The sequence below is a fragment of the Chlorocebus sabaeus genome, chromosome 23, assembly GCF_047675955.1.
Source record: "Chlorocebus sabaeus isolate Y175 chromosome 23, mChlSab1.0.hap1, whole genome shotgun sequence".
Classification (NCBI taxonomy): Eukaryota; Metazoa; Chordata; class Mammalia; order Primates; family Cercopithecidae; genus Chlorocebus; species Chlorocebus sabaeus.
Window position 1 is genome coordinate 66,105,868 of NC_132926.1, and position 22,232 is coordinate 66,128,099.

Genomic DNA, 22,232 nt, shown 5'->3' on the forward strand with positions numbered 1-22,232 from the left:
CAAAACAGGAGTCAGCTTCCTAAACACTGCAATAGAAAACTGAACAAGATCATGAACACCAATTTCACAGGTGTGAAAAGATGTGAATGGTCCACAAAGAAATAAAAAGCTACTAAACCTCAGTAGCAATTAAGTGAAATATAAATTAAAACAACGAGATAGTTCCACATGTACCATATTGGCAAAAGTATAAGAATATGATAGTATAAAATGTTGACAAAGATGTAGAGCCAAAGAAACTCTCACCTCACTAGTGGTAGGGTAAACATATAATCACTTGGGGAAACAGTTTTATTAACCAGCACTTTCTCTCCTAGATACTATTCTAAACCACATGAAACCAGTTTTTGAAGATCAAAAACAATTGAGCATTGGCAATTACACAGACAGTTGACCCTTGAACAATGTGGCGGTTAGGGATGCCAATCCCCCATGCACTTGGAAATCTACGTATAAGTTTTGACTCCCCAAAAATGTAACTCAGCTATACTTTTTCTCTTAACAATCTGTCATCATGACATTTTAAAAGTCAAACCTCTTTCTATAAGCAACAAACCATCCTTTGCTGGCATTAAATTCTCCAGCTTTAGATCCTTTACCTTCCTTATGCTTTATGTTATCATATAATGACTTCACTTTTTCTCAAATCATATTCTATAGGTATGCCTTTCTTACAGCATTCCTGTGCCCACATAAGAGCTGGATTTTCAATATTAGATAAAAAGGGATTTTGCAAAAGGTGCAGTTTTCTCACACATTGGCATAGCTATAGCTACAGATTCATGAATATTCTTTTCTTTTTTTTTTTTTTTTAGATGGAGTCTCCCTCTGTTGCCCAGGCTGGATGGAGTACACCGGTGCAATCTCGGTTCACTGCAACCCACCACCAGGGTTCAGGCAATTCTCCTATCTCAGCCTCCAGAGTAGCTGGGATTACAGGTGCCTGCCACCATGCCCAGCTAATTTTTGTTTCTATTTTATTTTATTTTAATTTATTTCTATTTTATTTTACCAAGACAGAGTTTTTGCTCTGTTGCCCAGGCTGGAGTGTAATGGCATGATCTCACTCACCACAACCTCCGCCTCCTGGGTTCAAGCGGTTCTCCTGCCTCAGCCTCCCAAGTAGCTGGGATTACAGGCGCCCACCACCATGCCCAGCTAATTTTTGTATTTTTAGTAGAGATGAGGTTTCACCATGTTGGCCAGGCTGGTCTTGAACTCGACCTCAGGTGATCCACCTACCTCAGTCTCCCAAAGGGCTAGGATTACAGGTGTGAGCTACCGCGTCCAGCCATAATTTTTGTATTTGTAGTAGAAATGGGGTTTTGCCATGTTGGCCAGGCTGGTCTTGAACTCCTGACCTCAAGTCATCTGCCTGCCTTGGCCTCCCAAAGTGCTGGGATTACAGGCATGAGCCACTGTGCCTGGCCATGAATTTTATTTTCTTTATGATAGTCCTTTTGCTGGATTCATTTATCTTGAAATAGTGGGCAACCACAGCCACAGACCTCTATCTAAGGTGCATATCAAGCAATTTAACTTCTTCCTGTAGTGTCATGACATTTCTCTGCTGCTTGGGAGCACTTCCAACATCACTAGTAGCACGTCAAGGTTTATGATATTATAACAAACATGACAACAAATTACACAGGAATTGAGAGAAAGCACTTTTTACTGTGATGTGCAATTTACTAAAGATACAAACTGCTTACCAAGAGATGATTAGCATCACACAGCATTTTAAGCAGATTCTCAAAACACCTGAATTTACCACAATAGCAACAGAATATTGGAATTACTACACTAGTACAGTATAAAGCACAGTTAATTTTATACAGTTATAATTTAATACTGCATCTTTCCATTTGTTTACAGTTCTCTCCACTGAGAGTAGCACCACGTACCGAGAGTAGCACCATATCCAGTCTCTAAGTGTTTGCATAAATTTTGATACATTTTAACTTTTTATGATGGATTTGTATATATTTTATGGCAGTAAATGATAAAATAAGCTAGTATCTACTGTTTTATGCATTGATGACATACCTTCAAACTTTTTTTTTTTTTATTTCTAGGTTATACAATTTGCAAGTGTTTTCAATTTGTCAAAAATCTCCAAAAAATTTCCCAATATATTTACTGAAAAAAAGCTGTGTGTAAGTGGAGCCTTGCAAGGGTCAACCGTACATAAAAAAATCTCTTAACCTCTGTACCAGGAGACAAACAGAAGAATGTTCATAAAAGCACTGTTTGTAATAAGAAAAGTTGAAAAGGACCCAAATGTCCACCAGTCACAGAAGGATAAATTACGGAATGTAATTGTACAATGGAATCCTATAAAAAGTAAGTTAAAGAAAGAACCGAACCATGCCCTTAAATATGAATGATTCTCAGTTGTGCACAGTGGTTCACACCTATAATCTCAGCACTTTGGGAGGCCAAGGGGGATCATCACTTGAGCCCAGAAGTTCAAGATCAGCCTGGGCAACACAGCGAGACCCCATCTCAAAAAAAAAAGAAAAGAAAAATTTTGGCCTGGTTCAGTGACTCACGTCTGCAATCTCAACACTTTGGGAGACTGAGGTGGGATGATCTCTTGAGTCTAGGAGTTTGAGACCAGCCTGGGCAACATGGCAAAACCCTGTCTCTACAACAAATTACCCAGGCATGCTAGTGCATGTCTGTAGTCCCAGCTACTTGGGAGGCTGAGGTAGGAGGATTGCTTGAGCCTGGGAGGTGGAGGTTACAGTGAGCCAAGATCATCCCACCACAATCCAGTCTGGATGACAGAGCAAGACCCTGCCTCCAAAAAATTTTTTTAAATAATAATTTTTAAAAATTCATTCACAATATCATCCCAAACAACAAGAAATTTTTTAAAAAACTTAGAAATAAATTTAACCAAAGATGTGTAAGCCATGCTACTTCCTTTCTTAAAGATCTCTAGCTTTTATTTGACCTAAATAAAAACTCCCTACCATGCCATAAAACGTTCTCCAATATCTAAGCCAGACTAATCCCTGAAGTTTCATCATCTCTTTCTTCTCCCCCATATAATCTGCTCCAGCCACAATGAACTTCTTACCATTCACCTTCTTCATATTTTCCCACTTCTGTCTGGGAACAACTTCCTCACTCCATTCTCCAGCAACACCCTTTCTAAGACACAGCTAGAACATTACGACTTCTATGAAGTCTTTCCTGACTCTCAATTAAAAGTAGTCCTTTCTTTCTCCATGTTTCTTTGGTATTGTTTCTATTCCTATCATACACTTATAACAATGTGCTCAAATTTCCTTTGTGGTGGTCTGAATTCCAACACCAGAATCTGAGCTTTGTATTTGAAATGCTCAGCAAAGTGGTTGATGTAGAGTAGCCAATAAAAGTGTACTGAATAAATAAATTTGTAATCTAGAAGACAAGATCCACATCCATTTATATTACCCAAAATCTGAGTTACCTTACACACAAAAAAAGAGGCAATAAAGTTAAGGCAGTATGGTATAGAAGTTAAAAGTGCAAGCTGTGTTCTAATTAAGATGGTAAATTAAACACACATCTGCATTTGTTGTCTGCCCAAACCCCAGCTAAAACAATATTAAAGGGTTTCTTTCAGTAAAGGCATAAACACACAAGGATGAGGAGAATGGGAAAGGAAGACAAGAACAACAAAATCTTGAAAGCGTTTAAGTAAGTGTTAAAGTATTCTCAGAAAATTTAATCCTAAATGGTGAGAGGGAAATCATAAAACTAACTCAATTTGTGTCACAAAATAGGCAAAAACTCATGAATTGGTGCTTTTACATATGTCTGGAAGTGAGGATGAAGACAGTAGTGTAAAATAAGGACTAAAAGTTTGTTTAAAAAGCAGAAGGATCACTAAATTCCCACTACCATCCCCAAGAAACGTTCTTAATCTTATTACTAGGAATAGATCAAAGGGAGGGTCTTCGGAGAGCAAGTGGTATTGTGGTAGGCAGAAAACTGGTCCACCAAAAAATGACAACACCCTAATCCCCGGAACCTGTAAATATGTGGTTAACATGACAAACGCCTTTGCAGATGTGATTAAGGACTCTGAGATGAAGATATTATCCCAGATTATATAGGTGGGGCTAACTGCATGGCATGGTACTTTAAAATCTGAGAATCTTTCCTGGGCTGTGGTCAGAGGGAGATATGACACAGAAAAAGAATCAGAGATATGCTATGCAGCTGGCTATGAACATGGGGAATGGAAGCCATAAGCAAGGAATGAGGGTGGCCTCTAGGAGCTGGAAAAGACAAGAACATAGATTCGCCCCTAGAGCCTCCAGAAAGGGATGCAGCTATACCAATACCTTGATTTTAGTCCAGTAAAACCCACGTCTGACTTCTAACCCAAAGAACCATACAACGATAAGTTTGTGTTGTTTTAAGCCACTAAGTCTGTGGTAATTTGTTACAGTAACATAAAATAAATTCAGGGACCACATTGAAAACATGGGGATTATGTAAATGTACAGATACCACCAGATCCTGTCTAATGAGAGTTCTCAGAATACCTAGCGCTAGGCCTTCTTCACCATCTAGGCAGGAGATTGGAATATAACTCTGTAGGAACTCCAACTAGATATAAAGTTAATGATAATGGAGATACCAACTATGACAGAAAACTGTTAGCTGCTCACTAAAATCTAGTTCCCTTACTTCCAGGGCACACAATTTCACCCTCCCTTGAATTTAGGTGGAGCCATACAACACAGTTCTGGCCAGTGGAATGTGGCTGGTAGTCTGTGGTATGCCAGACCTGGCATGAAAGTCTATTGGGTGTATCTCTTCCTAATTCTGCATTTGGTGACATCCTGTTGGTAGCCTGAAATTGGTCATGGCAAAGTATTTATACCACAAAGATCAGCAAATGGTATAAATCAGATCTTTTTTCCTCCCAGATGATCAGGTTGTTAAAAATATACTATTCAAGCCTCACTCATGAAAATTCCTGCAAAATCTTCCATGCTAACTAGATGTAGAAGTTCCTTTGTCCCCTTCTCAAGAATGATTAAAAAAAAAAAAAAAAAAGGCCCACATGAAAGGTTCCAGTTGACCAAGAACACCAACGCTGGACTTTATGTAAGTGAGAAACAAACTTTTATTATGTTAAGTCACGAAGATTTGGGGAGTCGTAGTTACAACAATTCCAATTCCTACACTACTTAAATTGCCTAGCTTGATTACCTCAAGTAAAGATCGCACAGGCAACCTCTAATCATGGATTGAGAGCTTCCAATCAGCTTTCAGTACTCTATCCTTAGAAAGGAGCAGTCAATCAAGGATTATTGGACAGTTGAAGACAACTCTAATATAGGTGCAGCAAACCACCATGGCACGTGTATACCTATGTAACAAACCTTCTCATTCTGCACATGTATCCCAGAACTTAAACTATAATAAAAAAATAAAAATTAAAAAAAAATAATTTTTTTTAAAAAGTTAAACATAAAATAGGGGAAAAAGCAACTCAGAGGAAACAAACCAAGTAAAGAGAAGAAAATTTAAAAATATATATCATTAATATGAGAGGTTAGAAAAGATAATGCAACTATAAAATAACAGTATACAATAAAAGAGTGAAATTCAGAAATAAAGAAGCTCATGGGAATTTAAAATATAAGGAGAAATTTTAAAAATTCAGTAGAAAACTGGAAAATAAAGTTGAGAAAATAGAGCCAAAGGGCACAAAGATAGAAAATGAAAGAAAAAGAATAAGAAATGTAGAAGAGTCCAGAGAAATTCAGAAAAACTGAAAAAAGGAGACTCGAGAACAGGAAATGAAGAAATGTTTCCAGTAGGGGACAAAAGTTTCTACAAAGGACCCATCAAGTACCCAGCACAATAAATGAAAACAGACCCATGGCAAGGGTCTGTGAAACTGTAGAAACTCTGCCCCCAAAACAGGAATCTACAACTTTTTGGAAGGTATAAATGATCACACATGAAAGATGAGTAATCAGAACTGCTTCAGACTTTTAGACAGCAACACTGGAAACTAAAAGGTAATGGAGCATATAATCAAAGTTCTGAGAAAAAATTCAAACCTAAACTTTTATATGCAGTCAATGTGGAGTCATAAGAATTTTTGGGCATGCATGCCAGGTCACAAAAAATCTACTTCCCATGACCTTTTCTCAAGAAATTACTGGAGGGTATTACTGGCTCCTCCATGGCAAGATAATAAAGAAATGAAGCAACAGGAGGTCCAACACAGGAAACATGCAAAACGAATCCCCTAAAATAATAAAGATCCCTGCATGAGTGCCTTACAACTGGTCTGGATTGGCCTTCGTCAAAAGGCTCCAGAAGAGACTTAAAATTTAAGAACATAAAACGGAGAAAAGATGCATAAGATTTAGACAACTGGCAAAGATGTAAATTAGTGATAAGCGCATTAAACACTACATCAAAAGAAAAGGTAATTACAACCTTTAAGGAAAACAAAGTGTCAGGAAAGAAAAAACAGTACAGTTTACAACATGGCTCGGCTGAAGAAAGTGTTTACATAATAAATTAATGTAAACATCAAAACACTGATCTAACCAAAATTATGAAATAACTATGAGGGGACTGGGAATTAGTTGTGGAGGAGAGAACAGCCAAATAATCCATTTTAATAGCAGAATAAACCACGTCTACAAATAATAAGTCAGGCAGTAAAACAAGTACATTATTTAGACACATGTACATAAACACTGAAAGCAGCTAAAAGTAGTTACTTGTGGAAAGGGAGAAATGAAGGAATGTTATTTTTCATAATAAACTTTATGAAACTATTAGATTCTTTAACCAATATGTATGTATAACTTGAAGAAACAAACTAAAAGGGAAAGAGGAACGTAAATAATCTGCAACCAGATATATGGGTTTATTCCTGGATGTACTCTTTGTTAACTGTGTGACTTTGGGCAAGTTACTTATCCTCTCTGTGCCTGAGTTTTCCTCATTTGTAGCATAGAGAAACCAATAGTATCTACCTCATGGTGGTGTTGTGAGAACTGAGTTCATACACTTACTTTATACATATATGTACATACTCATAGAATGATATCTGGCACATAATAAGCATGCATTAACAGTGACTTATTTTTAAGACTACCTCTGGACCTTATCTGAAAAGTCAGTTCTAGAATTCTAAGGACAATAAGATCTTATAGGAAGTTTTCTTTTAAGGAATGTTATCTTTCTGTATTATATTACTGCTTATCAAGGAAGAGGTCAACTGTGCTAACCTTTAACTATGTTTCATTATATTGACAGTGAAAGAATTTCTCATAGGAACTTCAACTGCTGCCACTTGGAATCTTCTTAGAATGCTGGCAATACTCAATGAAGAAAATCAGTAGGGTGGTTACCAGAGACTGGTGGTGGGAATAAAAGGAGGAATGGGGAAAGCAAAAATGTTGATCAACGGGTACAAAGTTTCAGTTAGACTGGAGGAATAAGTTTTTGTGATCTACTGAACTGCATGGTGACTGCAGTTAACAATAATGTATATTTTAAAACTTCCAAAAGAATGTATTTTTAACATTCTCCCCACAAAGAAATAACAAGTTGGTGAGATGACAGATACGTTGCCGGGTGGGAGGCCAAGGCCAAGGATCACTTGAAGCCAAGAATTTCATACCATCCTAGGCTACAAAGTGAGACCCCATCTAAATAAAACAAAACATTTCAAAAACTTAGTTGAGCATGGCGGCGGGCACCTGTAGTCCTGGCTACCAAGGAGGCCGAGCCAAAAGGATCCCTTGAAGCCCTTGAAAAGGTTGAGGCTGCAGTGAGCTAATGATCACACCACTGCCTGTCAGCCTGGGCATCAGGGCACTCCAGCCTGGGAGACAGAGCAAGATGATATCTCTTTTAAAAAAAAAAAGATGCTGGATATATTAACTAGCTTGATTGAATCCTTTTATAATGTATACATAGATCAAAACATCACACTGTACCCCATTAATACGCACAATTATTATGTCAATTAAAAATGAATTTAAAAAATAGGAAAGAATGCCTTAAAATTTTAATCAAACATCCAAAGGCTAAAGCTAAACTTAAATAAGTATCTGCTGACATAAAACTATTTCCCTTATTTAACTTAACAGCTTTCATTAAGGAGCCTAGAACTTACTTCAGGCTGATTAGATTTCCTAACAGTATAGTTTCACAACAGAAGTCAAAAGAGCTATATTTCAGTTGGTCACAACTCCTAGATTACATCAGTCTAAAGACGACTACAGTTACAAAAAGGCAAAAACTTTTATTATTTTAATATTTAATGCATTAATGAAAAACAAAAATAAACTTTACAAAATCAGAAACCCACTAATAATGTTTTCTCTTTTCCTATGTTTCCCTCCTGTCCTTACGCATATATCACAAAGGCAACTTTAAAACTTCCCTCTAATCATATCAATATATCATTATCCTCATCATGCTTTTAAAAATTTAGGAAAGTGTTTTCTTAAAATGCATTCGTTCACTCTGGCAGATGTTAAAATATAGAAGATTACCAAGATCAAAGACAAACAGCGTATGATCTAATACAAGAAGTAAAACATAAGATATCATTATTTTGAACTTATAGTTTTGTATTTTGCCTTTTTTATATTTCAAAAAAAGAAACAGAATTCCTCATAATCAACTAGGCGCAGCGGCTCACGCCTATAATCCCAGCACGTTGGGAGGCCAAGGTGGGAGGATCACTTGAGGCCAGGAGTTCCAGACAAGCCTGGGCAACATGGTGAAACTCCATCTCTACAAAAAAATACAAAAATTAGCTGGGCATGGTGATGCATGCCTGTAGTCCCAGTTACTCAGGTGGGTGAAGTGGGAGGATCGCCTGAGCCCAGGAAGATCAAGGCTGCAAGTGAGCTGTGATCATACCACTGGACTCCAGCCTAGGTGGCTGTGAGGTCCTGGTTGAATAAAAATATTAAAATAGGACTGGCTCACACCTGTAATCCCTGTACTTTGGGAGGCCAAGGCAAGAAGATCATTTGAGGTCAGGAGTTCAAGACTGCCCTGATCAACATGGTGAAACCCCATCTCTACTAAAAATACAAAAAAAGTGGCCAGGCGTGGTGGTGTATGCCTGTAGTCCCAGCTACTCGGGAGACTGAGGCAGGAGAATCGCTTGAACCTGGGAGGTGGAGGTTGCAGTGAGCTGAGATTGCACCACTGCGCTCCAGCCTGGGTTACAGAGTGAAGCTCCGTCTCAAAAAAAAAAAAAAAAAAAAATACACACACACATCTATATATATAGAGAGAGAAAGTAACTCTTCATAATAAAAGGTACAGGGCAATTTCTGACATAATAGTAGCACAAATAACATACTGTAAGAAGTCAAGAGGAACAATGATTTTGAGCAGCAATATTGTCATCTTCAAAGAAAAGTGACAGATACTGAGGAAGGGCCTTAAAGAATAGGTAGAATTCAAAAATATAGAGAATGGGGAGTATGAAGTTACATGAAGGGCAGAAGTAAAAATGTGGACAAAATCACAGAATCAAGAAATTATATGAAGAATAATAAGTTTATGTTGCACTTAAAAAAAAGAGATGTCTGAGGACAAAGCCTCAGAGCACTCCAAACATTTAGGAATCATGAAAAAGAGAAGACCCTAGCAAAGAAAATTCAGTTAGTGTGTTTTCTGCCAATGCCTCTCCTAAGTGAGAAGTCTGGCTGGAGACTCTGTATACATGGGCAGGCCTAACTTCAGCCAGAGTGTGCAAAGAACCAGCAATCAGGATGGCAGGATTCTTAAATTCCAAACAAGAAGAGACTAGGGCACCTACAATAGTAACTTAATTAGAACTCTCCAAGATATCTCATTAAATTTCTTCAGAGAAGAATTCTCTCATATTTTCTCTTTCTCATATAAAAAATGCTTAGCACACACAAAAAAGTACTAAATAAATGGCAGGTATAATTAACCCCCTAAATCACCATCAACCATTCCGCTTTGGTTTGAATGTATCCCCCAAAGTTCATGTGTTGGAAATTTAATCTCCAAGGCAACAGTGTTAAAAGGTAAGACCTTTAAAAGGTGATAAGGTCATGAGGGCTCTGCTCTCATGAATGAATGAAGGTCATTATTACAGTAGTGGGTTTGTTATCAAAGCGAGTTTGCTCCCACATTTGCCCACATGTGCATACCATGTGATGCCTTCCACCATGTTATGATGCAGCAGGAAGGCCCTCACCACATGTGGCTCCCTGACCTTGGACTTCCCAGCCTCCAGAACCGTGAACCAAATACATTTCTGTTCACTATAAATTATCCAGTCTCAAGTATTCTGTTATAGAAGCACAAAACATATTAAAATGTTTCCCAGTTTCAGGGGCAAACACTCTATTACTGAAATAACAAAAAGCTGAGAAGGTGACAGACCGAGTTTGAAATATTTAGAGGGTCAACCATGGTGGCAGCTGGAAGGTCTAAGAACTCCAAGAACAAGATAAAATTTGGGAGGAAAACTTGGGGTAAAGTACCAAGACAATTCAACAGGGAAAGAATAATCAACAAACAGTGCTGGAACAACTAAATATCCACATGTAAAAGAATGAAACTGGATCCCCACCTCATACCATACACAAAACTAACCTGAAATGAACCACTGACCTAGGTATAAGAATTAAGGCTACTAAACTCTTGAAAGGAAAAATGGTTACAAGATTTTGACCTTGGAGTAGGCAAAGATTTTTGAGAGAGGATACCAAAAGCTCAAGTGAAGAAAAAAGAGATAAACTAGATGATATCAAAATTCAAAACCACTGTGCTGTAAGTGACAGTAGCAAGAAAGTAAAAAGACAACCTATGGAATGAGAGGAGATACGTGCACAACATATACCTGATAAAGGATTTGCACGTAGAGTATATTAAGAACTCCTACAAGTCAATAATAAAATGACAACTCAACTTAAAAACAGGCAAAGGATTTGAATATATATTTCTTTCAAAGAGATATGTAAATGGACGATAATCACATGAAGAGATGTTCAACATCATCTGTCATCAGGAAAATGTAAGTGAAAATCACAATGAGATACTACTTGATACCCATCAGGACAGCTAGAATAAAAATGACTGACAATAACAATAGTTGGTTAGGACATGAAGAAACTGGAGCCCTCAGACATTGTTGGTGGGAAGGCACAATGGTACAGTCACTTTAGAATATAGTCTGGCATTTTTCCAAATAATTAAACATATTCTTACCATATGATTTGGCAATTTTACTCCCAATTACATACCCAAGAGAAATGAGAACATATGGTCACACAAAAATTCCTACATGAATGTTCATAGCATCATTACTCATAGTAACCAAAAAGTGGAAACAACCCAAATGTCCACCAATTGATAAATGAACAAACAAGATGCAGTGTATATACATCTCTCCATACTAAAGTATTATTTGGCTATAAAAAGTAATGAAATATTAATATATGCTACAACATAGGCGAACCCTGAAAGCATCATGTTAAGTAAAAGAAGCCAATTACAAGGCTGTAATACTTCATGATTCCATTTATATAAAATGTTCAGAATAGAAAAATGTATGAAAACAAAACAGATTAGTGGTTGTGGGGATTGAAGAGTGACTGCTAATAGGTACTAAATTTCATTTAGTTTGATAAAAATGTTCTAAACTTAGATTGTGGTGATGGTTGCACACCACGATATAATTCTAGAAGCCACTGAGATGTTTTTTAAAAAGGTTGGCTAATTCTCAGAGAAAAAGAAAAAAAGCTGGGGAAACTTTTATAGCCATACTTTCTCCTATAAAAGTCTTCTTACAGAACTTTTCTGTGGAAGAGTGTTTGGGACTTCGCATTTTATAATAAGCAGCAAGTTCATTCTAAAACAGAGCCCACATACTCTGGTTTCTCTTCAGATCTTATAAACCTTTTGCCTTTTACCAAAACAGGACCCATATAATTTAAACACTGGGGTTTTTGGAAAAAATAAAAATAAAAGAGATAATTCATTCTGAGAAAACACAAACAGTATTTGAGAACAATCTCTGGTGTGTACTATGGTGCTATGACTAACTACATGATCTTCCAATTAGAAGTAGGAAGTAACAAGCAGTAATAAAAGTAATCATCACTATTTACACAATTACTAAGTCTTTATATGTCAGGTTCTGCAACCGTTCTCTTATTTAATCTCATCAAAAAATCTTACTCAAAATTGAAGTCCACATTGGTTATAGTATACTATACAATGTACTATTATATAGTAATTAAAAAATTATTTTCTGGGTACGATACCAAAAGCAAGCACCAGCAACAACAACAACAACAACAAAACATGTAAGTTAAATCTCATTAAAAAGTTGTATCAAAGGACACTATCAACAGAGTAAAAAGGCAACCACAGAATTAGAGAAAATATTTGCAAATCATATATACAATAGGAGACTGATATCTAGAATATATTTTTAAAACTCCTACAACTAAACAATAAAAGCAAACAACTGAATATTAAAATGGGCGAAAGACTCAAATAGATATTTTTCCAAAGATACACAAATGGCCAATAAACACATGAAAGGATCCGCAACAGCACTAGTCACTAAAGAAATGCAAATCAAAACCACAATGAGATATCACTTAATAAACATTAGGATGGCTATTTTCAAAAAACAAAAAGTAACGTGGATGTAGAGAAACTAAAGCCTTTGTGCATTGCTGGTGGGAATGGAAAACGGTACAGCCGTTGTGGAAAATGATGTGACACTTCCCCAGAAAAAAGCGAAGCATAAAATTACCATATAATCTAACAATTCCACTTCTAGGTATGTACCTATAAAAAGTAAAAGCAGGAACTCAAACTGATATCTGTACATCTACGTTCACAGCAGCATTATTCAGAATAGCCAAAGGATGAAGCAACCTAAGTTTCCACTGACAAACGGATAAACAAAATACAGTATTGAGAAAGAAACTTTTATCTGAGGAATGCAAGTCCTTTTAAATGATCTGGCCCAGAAAGGCTTTCAAATGTGACAGCAATCACATCCTACTTCCCTCCTTTGAGCTATGGTAAATACTTATCTATTGAAACTGCTTTAAACTGCCACAAGTAACTAGAAAATAACCTAATAATGCTACACCACACATTATAACCAACTCCCTGTATCTCAACAATGTCAATCATTAACCAACGTTTTATCTATAAACTAGTGAGAATTCTTGACAGACAATTTAGTATCATCCCACCCCATGTCCCCTTTATTTAATGCCTGACTCTCCCAGGCAACTGTTCTCATTTTGGCTCAAGTAAACTCTTTGAATACTATTTTGTGCTTGAGCCTCTTCCTTTTAGGTCAATGGTATGTACACACATACAATGAAATATTACTCCATCTTAACAATTAAGGAAGTTTTGATACATGCTATACAACATGAGTGAACTTCGAAGACATATTGAAAGAAAAGCCAGTTTCAAAAAGACAAAAATTCCATGATGCCTCCTACATGAGGTTCTTAGAGCAGTCAAATTCATAGAGACACAAAGTAGAACGGTGTTTGCCAGGTACTAGGAGAAGGGGATAATAGGAAGTTAGTGTTTAATGTGTAAGGAGTTTCTGCTGGGAAAGATTAAGTTCTACAGATGGATGGTGGTGATGGTGACACAACAATGTGAATATACTTCATGCCACAAAACTGTACACTTGGAACAGTTAAAATGATAAATTTTATGTTATATATTTTTACTACAATAAGGTTTATTTTATAACCCTTTCATATCACACTAAGATATATTAATGACAGGAAATAGCAGGATATGTTATGCGGTAGAATCAACTGGTACTCTTCCTCAGTAAGTACAAGGTAATTGAAACAATTCAGTGAGTCTGGAATATTAAAAGATAGTCCTTTCCTCCTGAGTAACAAAGAGAACTGTGACTGACAGTAAGTGATACTTGTAATTATATCAGGATTGCAAGAGTGGAAAAATGTAAATGCTTTTTGGCACAATAGAGCTGGGTCCGGGGGCTTCACATAAACTCTATTCACATATAATGAAGACAATAAGTTAAGAAAAAAAATCATTTTCTTCTTGAGTTGTGTTACTTTACAGGTGACTTAGGAAAGCTTGATCACAGGTCTCATTGATAGAGAGGCTGTACAGAACTGGAGCACTCATGTTTTTTGTTTCTTTTGCTTTTTGGTTTTTTTTTTTTTTTTTTTTTTTCAGGAGACGGGGTCCTGCTATGGTTGCCTAGCATGGCCTCAACTCCTGGGCTCAGGCAATCTTCCCACCTTAGCCTCCCAAGTAGCTGGGACTATAGGCACACACCATGCCTGGTTTTGATGCACTGACTTTTATCTTTATTCACTGGCCTAGCAACCCCATCTTTCCAGAGCCTAACAATAACTGGGTAGAGAAGAAAGTAACTAATCAGAGGAGAGCCTCACGGCCCCTTCTGCAGAGGCACAGTTCAAATGGCAAAATATAAGTATGATTTGAAGAGGAGTATCTCCTCTTGTGGAGAACATGCTGGGCATGATGTCATCAAACTGAATGATGTCAAGAAGGGGCATGGTGTGGCATACAGGCATGATCTGTCCCCAACATTCTCTTTAGCTTCATCTCCTGCCTCTCTTCCCTGTGATTTCTCAGCTTACCTTCTTGCTATTCCTGAACACATTAAGTGTGGTCCCATTTGAGGGACACTGCACCTCTTTCTGCCTGAAACATTCTTTTCTTTGCTGTTCTCATAATTCTCCCTTTCTTATCTCATTCAGTTTTCCTCTCAAATGTCAGATCGTCAAAGAGGTATTCCCGATGACCCTATCTAATACAGGCTCTCCTCCATCAAGCTTTATTCCCTTATACTGTTTCGTTTTTCTTCAGACTAATTACAATCTTAAATAATTTATTGCCTATCTCCTATCACCAGAATGTAAACTCATAGGGCAAGGGTGACATCTGTCTTACTCATCACTGTATTACTAGTGCTTACAATAGGGCCATACAAGCAACAAATAAATACTTGAAAGAATATGGACAGGACAAGAGAAGAGTGTAATGGAGAGACAGATCAGAAAGCATCCAGAAACCTCACTCCTCTTCCCACAGGCCTATCTCTAGAATGCCTAGTCAGAGGCCTAACTCTGCAGGTGCTTCCTCCACTTGGAGTCTTAAGAAAACAGTTGGTAGCTAGAATTGTTCTTTTTTCACCTCAGTATCCTTCTAAGAGTTGCCTGATTCTTCAGCAAAGAATTCTAACTATATTGTAGTTCAAAGGATTTGATGAGAGGAAAGCTGAAAAGGCGGGATGGGTGAAGAAAGAATGTGTTTAGTAGGCCTAATGTGAGAGTTTTATATAACAAGAAGTTGGAAGGGGACTGGGCCCTCTAGATGGTAACAGCTCAGAACTCCCTTGAATTATAAACAGCAGTGACAAAATCCATAATCCCCAGGTACAAAGAAGACTCTAAGTGCTAAAGGCAAGAATGAACTCTTGACTTTCAAACAAAAATTTGCGAAGATTTCCCTTTAGAATGAAAAAGACAAGGACACTGATAACCTCAGGTTACATAGGTAAGTTTAATTTTAGACAAAAGATACACACACATTTCTTAAAACATGCAAATTATTAATGTGCTATTAACATATATTATGTTTTTAAAATTTTAACAATAGAGTGGCTGAACATTAACATACTCAAGTTACCTTAAAGCCACAATGTTTAATAAATCCACCATCAGCTTCAAAGCATTTATTTGTGTTATTAATGTCTAAAAGGTATATCCTATTCACTGGGATATTCTGAAAGGAAAAATAAAGACTGGGGGAAATACACTAAGTGTTAATAATTACCGTGTGTGGTAAAATCAAGAATGACCTTAGTGGCCTTAATACTTAATTTTCCACATAGTCACAAAAAAGAAACTTACTTAAAATTGAAAACAACTTTGTTAAAGAATATAATATAGGTACGTTATGTAAGGCCTTCTTTTAGAAAAGCCATGAAATGACCTATAATATTGTACTGTTTATAACAGTTACCTCAAAACCAAAAATCATTTTAACTTTGAACACTTTATTTCCTCCTTTACAATTAAATATTCAAAAGGTTTAACCTTAATTTTTAAAAAGCAAGTTTTCCAGCATACTTCATATAAAAACTGTGACCGTATCAGCACTGGGGTTTTTCGAGGACACTTTGATACAAGGAAAACCTGAAATTAAGACCTACTGTGACACATGTTCAGTATTGCATATTACAAGGAACCATTCCTGATATTAACAACCTCAGAAGCAATCTAAAATTACAGAAAACTAATATATATTAAAAGCTAATAAAGAGGGAACAGTGGTGACAGATATATTAATTAGCTTGATTTACCCATTTCACAATATATACATATACGAAAATGGCATGTACACTGTAAATATGTGTAATTTTTTTGTCATCTGTACCTTAATAAATTTTTTTTTTTTTTTTAAATTTTTTGAGACTGAGTCTCCTCTGGCACCCAGGCTGGAGTGCAATGGTGCAATCTCAGCTCACTGCAGCCTCGACCTCTGGAGCTCAAGCGATCCTCCCATCTCAGTCACCTAAGTAGCTAGGACTATAGGTGTGTGCTAACATGACTCGCTAATTTTTGTATTTTTTGTATAGAGACAGGGTTTTGCCACGTTGCCCAGGCTGGTCTTGAACTCCAGAGCTCAAATGATCCTCCCACCTAGGCCTCCCAACATGCTGGGATTACAGGCATGAGCCACCGTGCCCGGCCATAAAAATAAATATTTTTTTAAAAGTTTAGAAGAGGAAATAGCAGACCCTTGTTTGCCTACCCACCATCCATTCCTTTCTTTAATCTTTCCAACAGAATATCCATTTCATTCCCGTTTGCACTCTCATCTTCAGCTCCAATCCAAGGTTAGATCTTGATTAGGGTAAGCTATTAATATTATTGGTCTTGGGTGGGTCTAAGCAGAATGAAGAAAAAGACACAGTCCAGGACTGCAGAAACAGATAGTTGTCTCTTTCTGAATTGAACTGATTACCACCAATTTCAAGGAGAAAAGCAGCCTTTGGAAATAGTAATTTTGTGATGAGCAAAGCAGAGAAAGAAAAAGAAACTGGATCTACAATAAAGTCATCGATTTGTTGAATCATTTAATTTTGGAATCCGTCTACTACTCTGCACTTCCTATAATGTACCTAACATAGTTCTTTCTAAACATTTGAGTCAGGCTACATAAAACCCAATTTATGCAGACAAATGCATTATAACTAATATGGAAGGAAACCAAATCGTATGGAATTTTCTTCTTAACAAAAAGCTGAAATGCCATGTGTTAATACGTGTTAATACCCTCATACTCAGCAGTGTTGATAATTCTATCTTGATCACAGACTTAAGTTTAATTATCCCATCTGCTACAATGTCTTAATAGTCACTAAAAAAAGACATCAGTGAACATGGATGGATCTTTTTAAGGGATATTTTTAAAAGAAAAAATAAGTTATCCATACTTTCAATACTTTGTATTTTTATGTTAAAATTTTAAAAGAAAAATGGGAAAGAAGAATCTTGGAGTTTCTCCTAAGGCTTGCATTTGATTAACAGTTTAATTAAATATAGTTTATTAAAAAATTGAGGCAACTCATATACGTTAACTTGAAAATTTTCCGGCTTGTACTTCATATATGTGTGGTGTGTACGCACACATGCATATATACACACGGTATTTTATATCTGCAGAAACAACTAAGATAATCCACACAAAAGAAAGACATTTCCACTTTATAAAAGTAATTCACAGGCCAGGTATAGTGGCTCAGATCTTTATCCCAGCACTTGGAGAGGCCAAAGTTGGAGGACTGCTTGAGGCCAGGAGGTTAAGACCCGCCTAAGCAAAGTGAGACCTTTTCTCTATAAAAAAAATTTTTTTAAAGTAATTCACCAGAGGATACACTATGGAATCATAACCCAAGAGATTTTTTTGTTTGATAGCTATGTAAAAATATATTTGGTTTGTAAGATATAAGTCTCATTAGTTATTTACAGTAACGCACAAATACTGTTAGGCAAGTATTAAAAGACTAAAGGTTACTGTTGCCCAGTCGCTGAAGCTACGCATCAACTTAAAAAGACAAACGAAGAAAAATATTTGAATTTGTGCAGTCATAGACCAAGGATATAGAAGGCAAAAACAAAAAGGGAGGCATTCTGAGTACGGACTGGAGTTTTTGTTTGTTTGTTTGTTTGTTTTGAGACGGAGTCTCGTTCTGTCACCCAGGCTGGAATGCAATGGCACGATCTCAGCTCACTGTAGCCTCTACCTCCCCAGGTTCAAGCAATTCTCCTACCTCAGCCTCCTGAGTAGCTGCAATTATAGGCGTGCGCTACCATGCCTGGCTAATTTTTGTATTTTTAGTAGAGACGGGGTTTCACCATGTTGGCCAGACTGGTCTCGAACTCCTGACCTCAGGTGATCCGCCTGCCTCAGCCTTCCAAAGTGTTGAGATTACAGGCATGAGCCAAGGCACCCAGCCCACACTTGAATTCGTAATGTATAACTCTAGCAGAATGAACCAAAACTTCCGTTTAGCAAAACAGGTGTGTGACTTCATATTTCTCACATATAACAGCTTGGAGCCACAATCAAATCTAACAATCCATTACAGTATCAAATGGAAATGTGCACTGTTAAAGGGCAGATGAATATATAAGTTGTTATATTATGAGGGAGATAAATGAGGAATGAAAATGCAATGCAGTAGCATAAACTTGTTGGCAAAGGGTTAAACATTTTTCAAATTACTTAGTGTTAAACCATTACTGTGTGGACTCAAACCTCAGCATCCTGCCAGCATATGGAATCGTTAGCTCAGTCACATCCCTAGATATTGTTCAATAAATTAAACTCATAATTTGTATTCATATTGGACATATACTTCTTAGAGACCTCTTAAAACAGAAACAGCTGAGTAACAGGTATTCCATCACTACTTTTATGCTAAAGGCAGAAATTCGTAAAACCTCTAGTTAGTGAAGGACTACATTTTAAAAGACAGACGGAAACTCAGGAAGTCAATTCTAATCCAAACTCTATCCCAAGCTAGGAGATTCTAAATAAATGCATTCAGCAAAGAGTTAGTTTTCTATGTTCAAGCCTCAGTGTTGACTGCTAAGAATGACACAAATATCTCTAAAATCTCATACGTTCCTTCAAGTATTCTATAGGATGGCTGCCACGAGGAATTACAGGCTGTGAACAAGAATACTGTGCCATAACAAAGATAAAAAATAAAATCCTAAAACCCAAGAGGAGCCTTTGAGCAAGATCAAAGGCTTCACAGACTGTTTAGGTGACGTTTGTGCTGGGCCTAGAACAAGGGGTTGAATTTGTACACGTGGCAACGGAAAGGAAGGACATTCCAGGCAGCAAGAATAGAATGACGCCCTACACAGACACTTTCAACTCATGTTCCCTTACACAGTCTGCTCCTGCTATGTAGAAGTTCCTGCGGTTCTTCCAACAGGCACTCTCTTCAGGGTTTTTGCATTTGCTGCTCCTTCTACCTGGGATGCTCTTCCCCCAGATATCTGCAAGGCTGCCTTTCTTACCTCCTTTAAGTCTTTGCTCAAATGCCACCTTCTCAGTGAGAATTTACCAGACTATCCTATTTTAAACTGTCATCCTCTCAGTCTCTAAGACTCTTCCGTGCTTTATTTTTTTTCCACAGCACTTAATCTGGCATGCTATAATATAGCCTACTCCTTAATAGCTCTATCTATGTTTCTCAAGCAAGGGCAAAAGTTATCTGTTCATCTTCAGATTTTAAAACTGTTTCTGCATATGGTAGGCATGAATTAAATATCCGTCGACAAACTGATGGAATGAATGAATGAAAAAAAATAACTGCCCTCAAAAAGTTTATGGTCTAGTGGAGGAAGCAAATATGTAAATAATCTTAAATTATTCCCGAAAGACAAAAAACACACACTCGGCAAAACCCAACTTATAGAAACCTCATACACAGAAACAACTTCTCATACTCCACTTATACATGGCCAGTGACCACCAGATTCTTCTTTATATATCTTCTAGCTCTCTGCCCTCAGTGGCACGGTCACTCATACAACGGCCAAAAATGCCACCAGAGCTGCCACTGTTGCCAGAACTGCCTCTTCCCACATTAACCGTCACTGCTACCTAGTGAGTGATGGTAAACAACACTTCTGTTCCCACTTTTGGACAAGGGAAAGGCAGATTCCTGAGTTTCTAAATTAAATGCATTTTTCAGTAGATAGTTACATTCTACACTACACGAATAGTATACACTGATTATATGGATTAGCCAGAAAACCCACTGTTTTGAATATTGCTTAAGTTTAGATATGGAAAAGTAATTTTTTGAATTGTTTTACTATTGCAACATACCTTTTTTATACTGCAAATGGATGACACTGGCAAAATGGTTATGAAAAAGATTCCTTCAGTAAAGGCCGGTACTATATTTTAACGAACAGGTAAAGTTAATGGCATTTTTTTCACTCGGGAGGATCAACTAGAATTTAAGCTGGATTACAGAATGATGTAGAATTTTTAAACAGACCATCAGTATTTAAGTTATACTAAATTAAAACCACACAGGAGTAGCAGAAAATATTCTTTATAGCTAGCAAAAGCAAAACAACTGAAAAAAAATGAAGAATAAGCTCAAGATTTCTCACTTTAACTAACACCTCCACAGACTGCATTATCATTTTAGGCAAACTGACATTTTAACATTTACTTTGTAACGGCAAGATTGATTTCCATCTGGGACTTATCTGCATAAAAGTGTTAGCCTTGGCACAATTTCAAAATTGAATTGAAAGCTCATTTCTGGCTATAAGCAAAGTGCCACAATACCACACAACAGTTACACCTCACATTAATCCTACCACTGGGAACCCAATTTTATGTGTTTCAGCTAGTGAATTTTGCGCTCAGATAAGCACATACCTCTATAAAACCCTTCCTCGACCATCAATAAATCACTTATCTCTACTACCTTAATGCCTCCTGCACTTGTCCATACTAAACAGTATTCACACATCTAAAAGAGAAGTTCTACAAATGCTACTATTCTTCATAAATAGAAAAAAACTATAAATGATGGCAAATTCCCATATGTGGAAAAATGCCAAACCAGAAGCTGAAATCATAACTTTTAGGTATAGAACCACAGCTCCAATCACTCAACTACAAACGTCGCGGGTTACTTCGAGGGTAAATAATTTGCAGCCAGCTGCTAAAAGGCCTGATAAAAACATTAGGTCCTCACGTATCTTCCTCTTTAATAAGGAGACACCTGAAAGTCACACTGGGCAGTCGGTCACGTATCGAAACATACAGGAGAGAGACTGTACAGAGCGTGCAGTTATCAAACGCAGGAAGCCAAAGTTCCTGCCCTATGAGAGGATTACAGTGAAAACCAGTAGCCCATCTGTCCAAAGAACAGAAAGAAGTCCACTTGGAAAGGCTGGGAGTCGGGGGAGGGGGGCGAGAAGAACGAGTTCCGCCCGGTCTTCCTCCTCCCGGGCTAACTGCAGCCGCGGGCGACACAAGGCAGCCGCGCGGGATTAGCTCTTGGGGCCGGGGCGCAGGGCTCCGGGGCGCGGGTGGGCTGCCGCTGCCCGATCGGCGAGGGCCGGGCACCGGGAAGTCTCCAGGGCCTCGCCCGCGCAGCCGGGAAGGCACGCAGCCCACAGACGGGCGGAGGAACCGCCCGGGCAAAGCCACGTCGGTGGCTGACCGCGCGGCAGGGAGGTGGGCACCCCGTCCACACCCACCGGGAGGCTGACAGCCGGCGAGAGCCAGGCGGCCAGGACGGGAGAAGGGCCGCAGCGCGCCGGAGGGGGTCGCTCTGAGGAAGCCGCGCTGGGCGCTGCCCGTCGCCAACGACTCCCCCTCGCCCGGATCAGCAGCAGCTGGATACTCACGTAGGGTTGGTAGAACTTGGAGAGCCGCGGCTTCCCGTGGTTGTTGAAGATTAGGATCGCCTTGATCATGGCTGTGCCGGGCCGACCGGGTGGGCACTGGGGGCCAGGGCGGGGGCGGGCGCACGAGCCTCGCCTCGTAATCTCGCCGGCGATCCTTCCCCACCCGCCCCCTCCCGTACGCGCCCGCGCGCGCTCCCGTGTCGCCGGGCGGGGCCCGAGAGGCGGGGCCTGGGC

The 22,232-nt window shown here is 38.2% G+C and overlaps 1 protein-coding gene across 2 annotated transcripts in view; it reads right to left on the minus strand.

Moving 5' to 3' along the window:
- The window catches only part of AP3S1 (adaptor related protein complex 3 subunit sigma 1), a 70,511-nt gene extending 48,301 nt beyond the window's left edge, over positions 1-22,210 (minus strand). Inside the window, exon 1 of one of the 2 annotated variants that reach the window (XM_008014190.3) lies at positions 21,999-22,210. In XM_008014190.3, the coding sequence (XP_008012381.1) occupies positions 21,999-22,067 (69 nt within the window). In that variant the 5' untranslated portion in view covers positions 22,068-22,210. The remainder of the gene's footprint in view (positions 1-21,998) is intronic. The other variant, XM_008014191.3, reaches the window with a different exon arrangement.
- Positions 22,211-22,232: the final 22 nt, after the last annotated feature.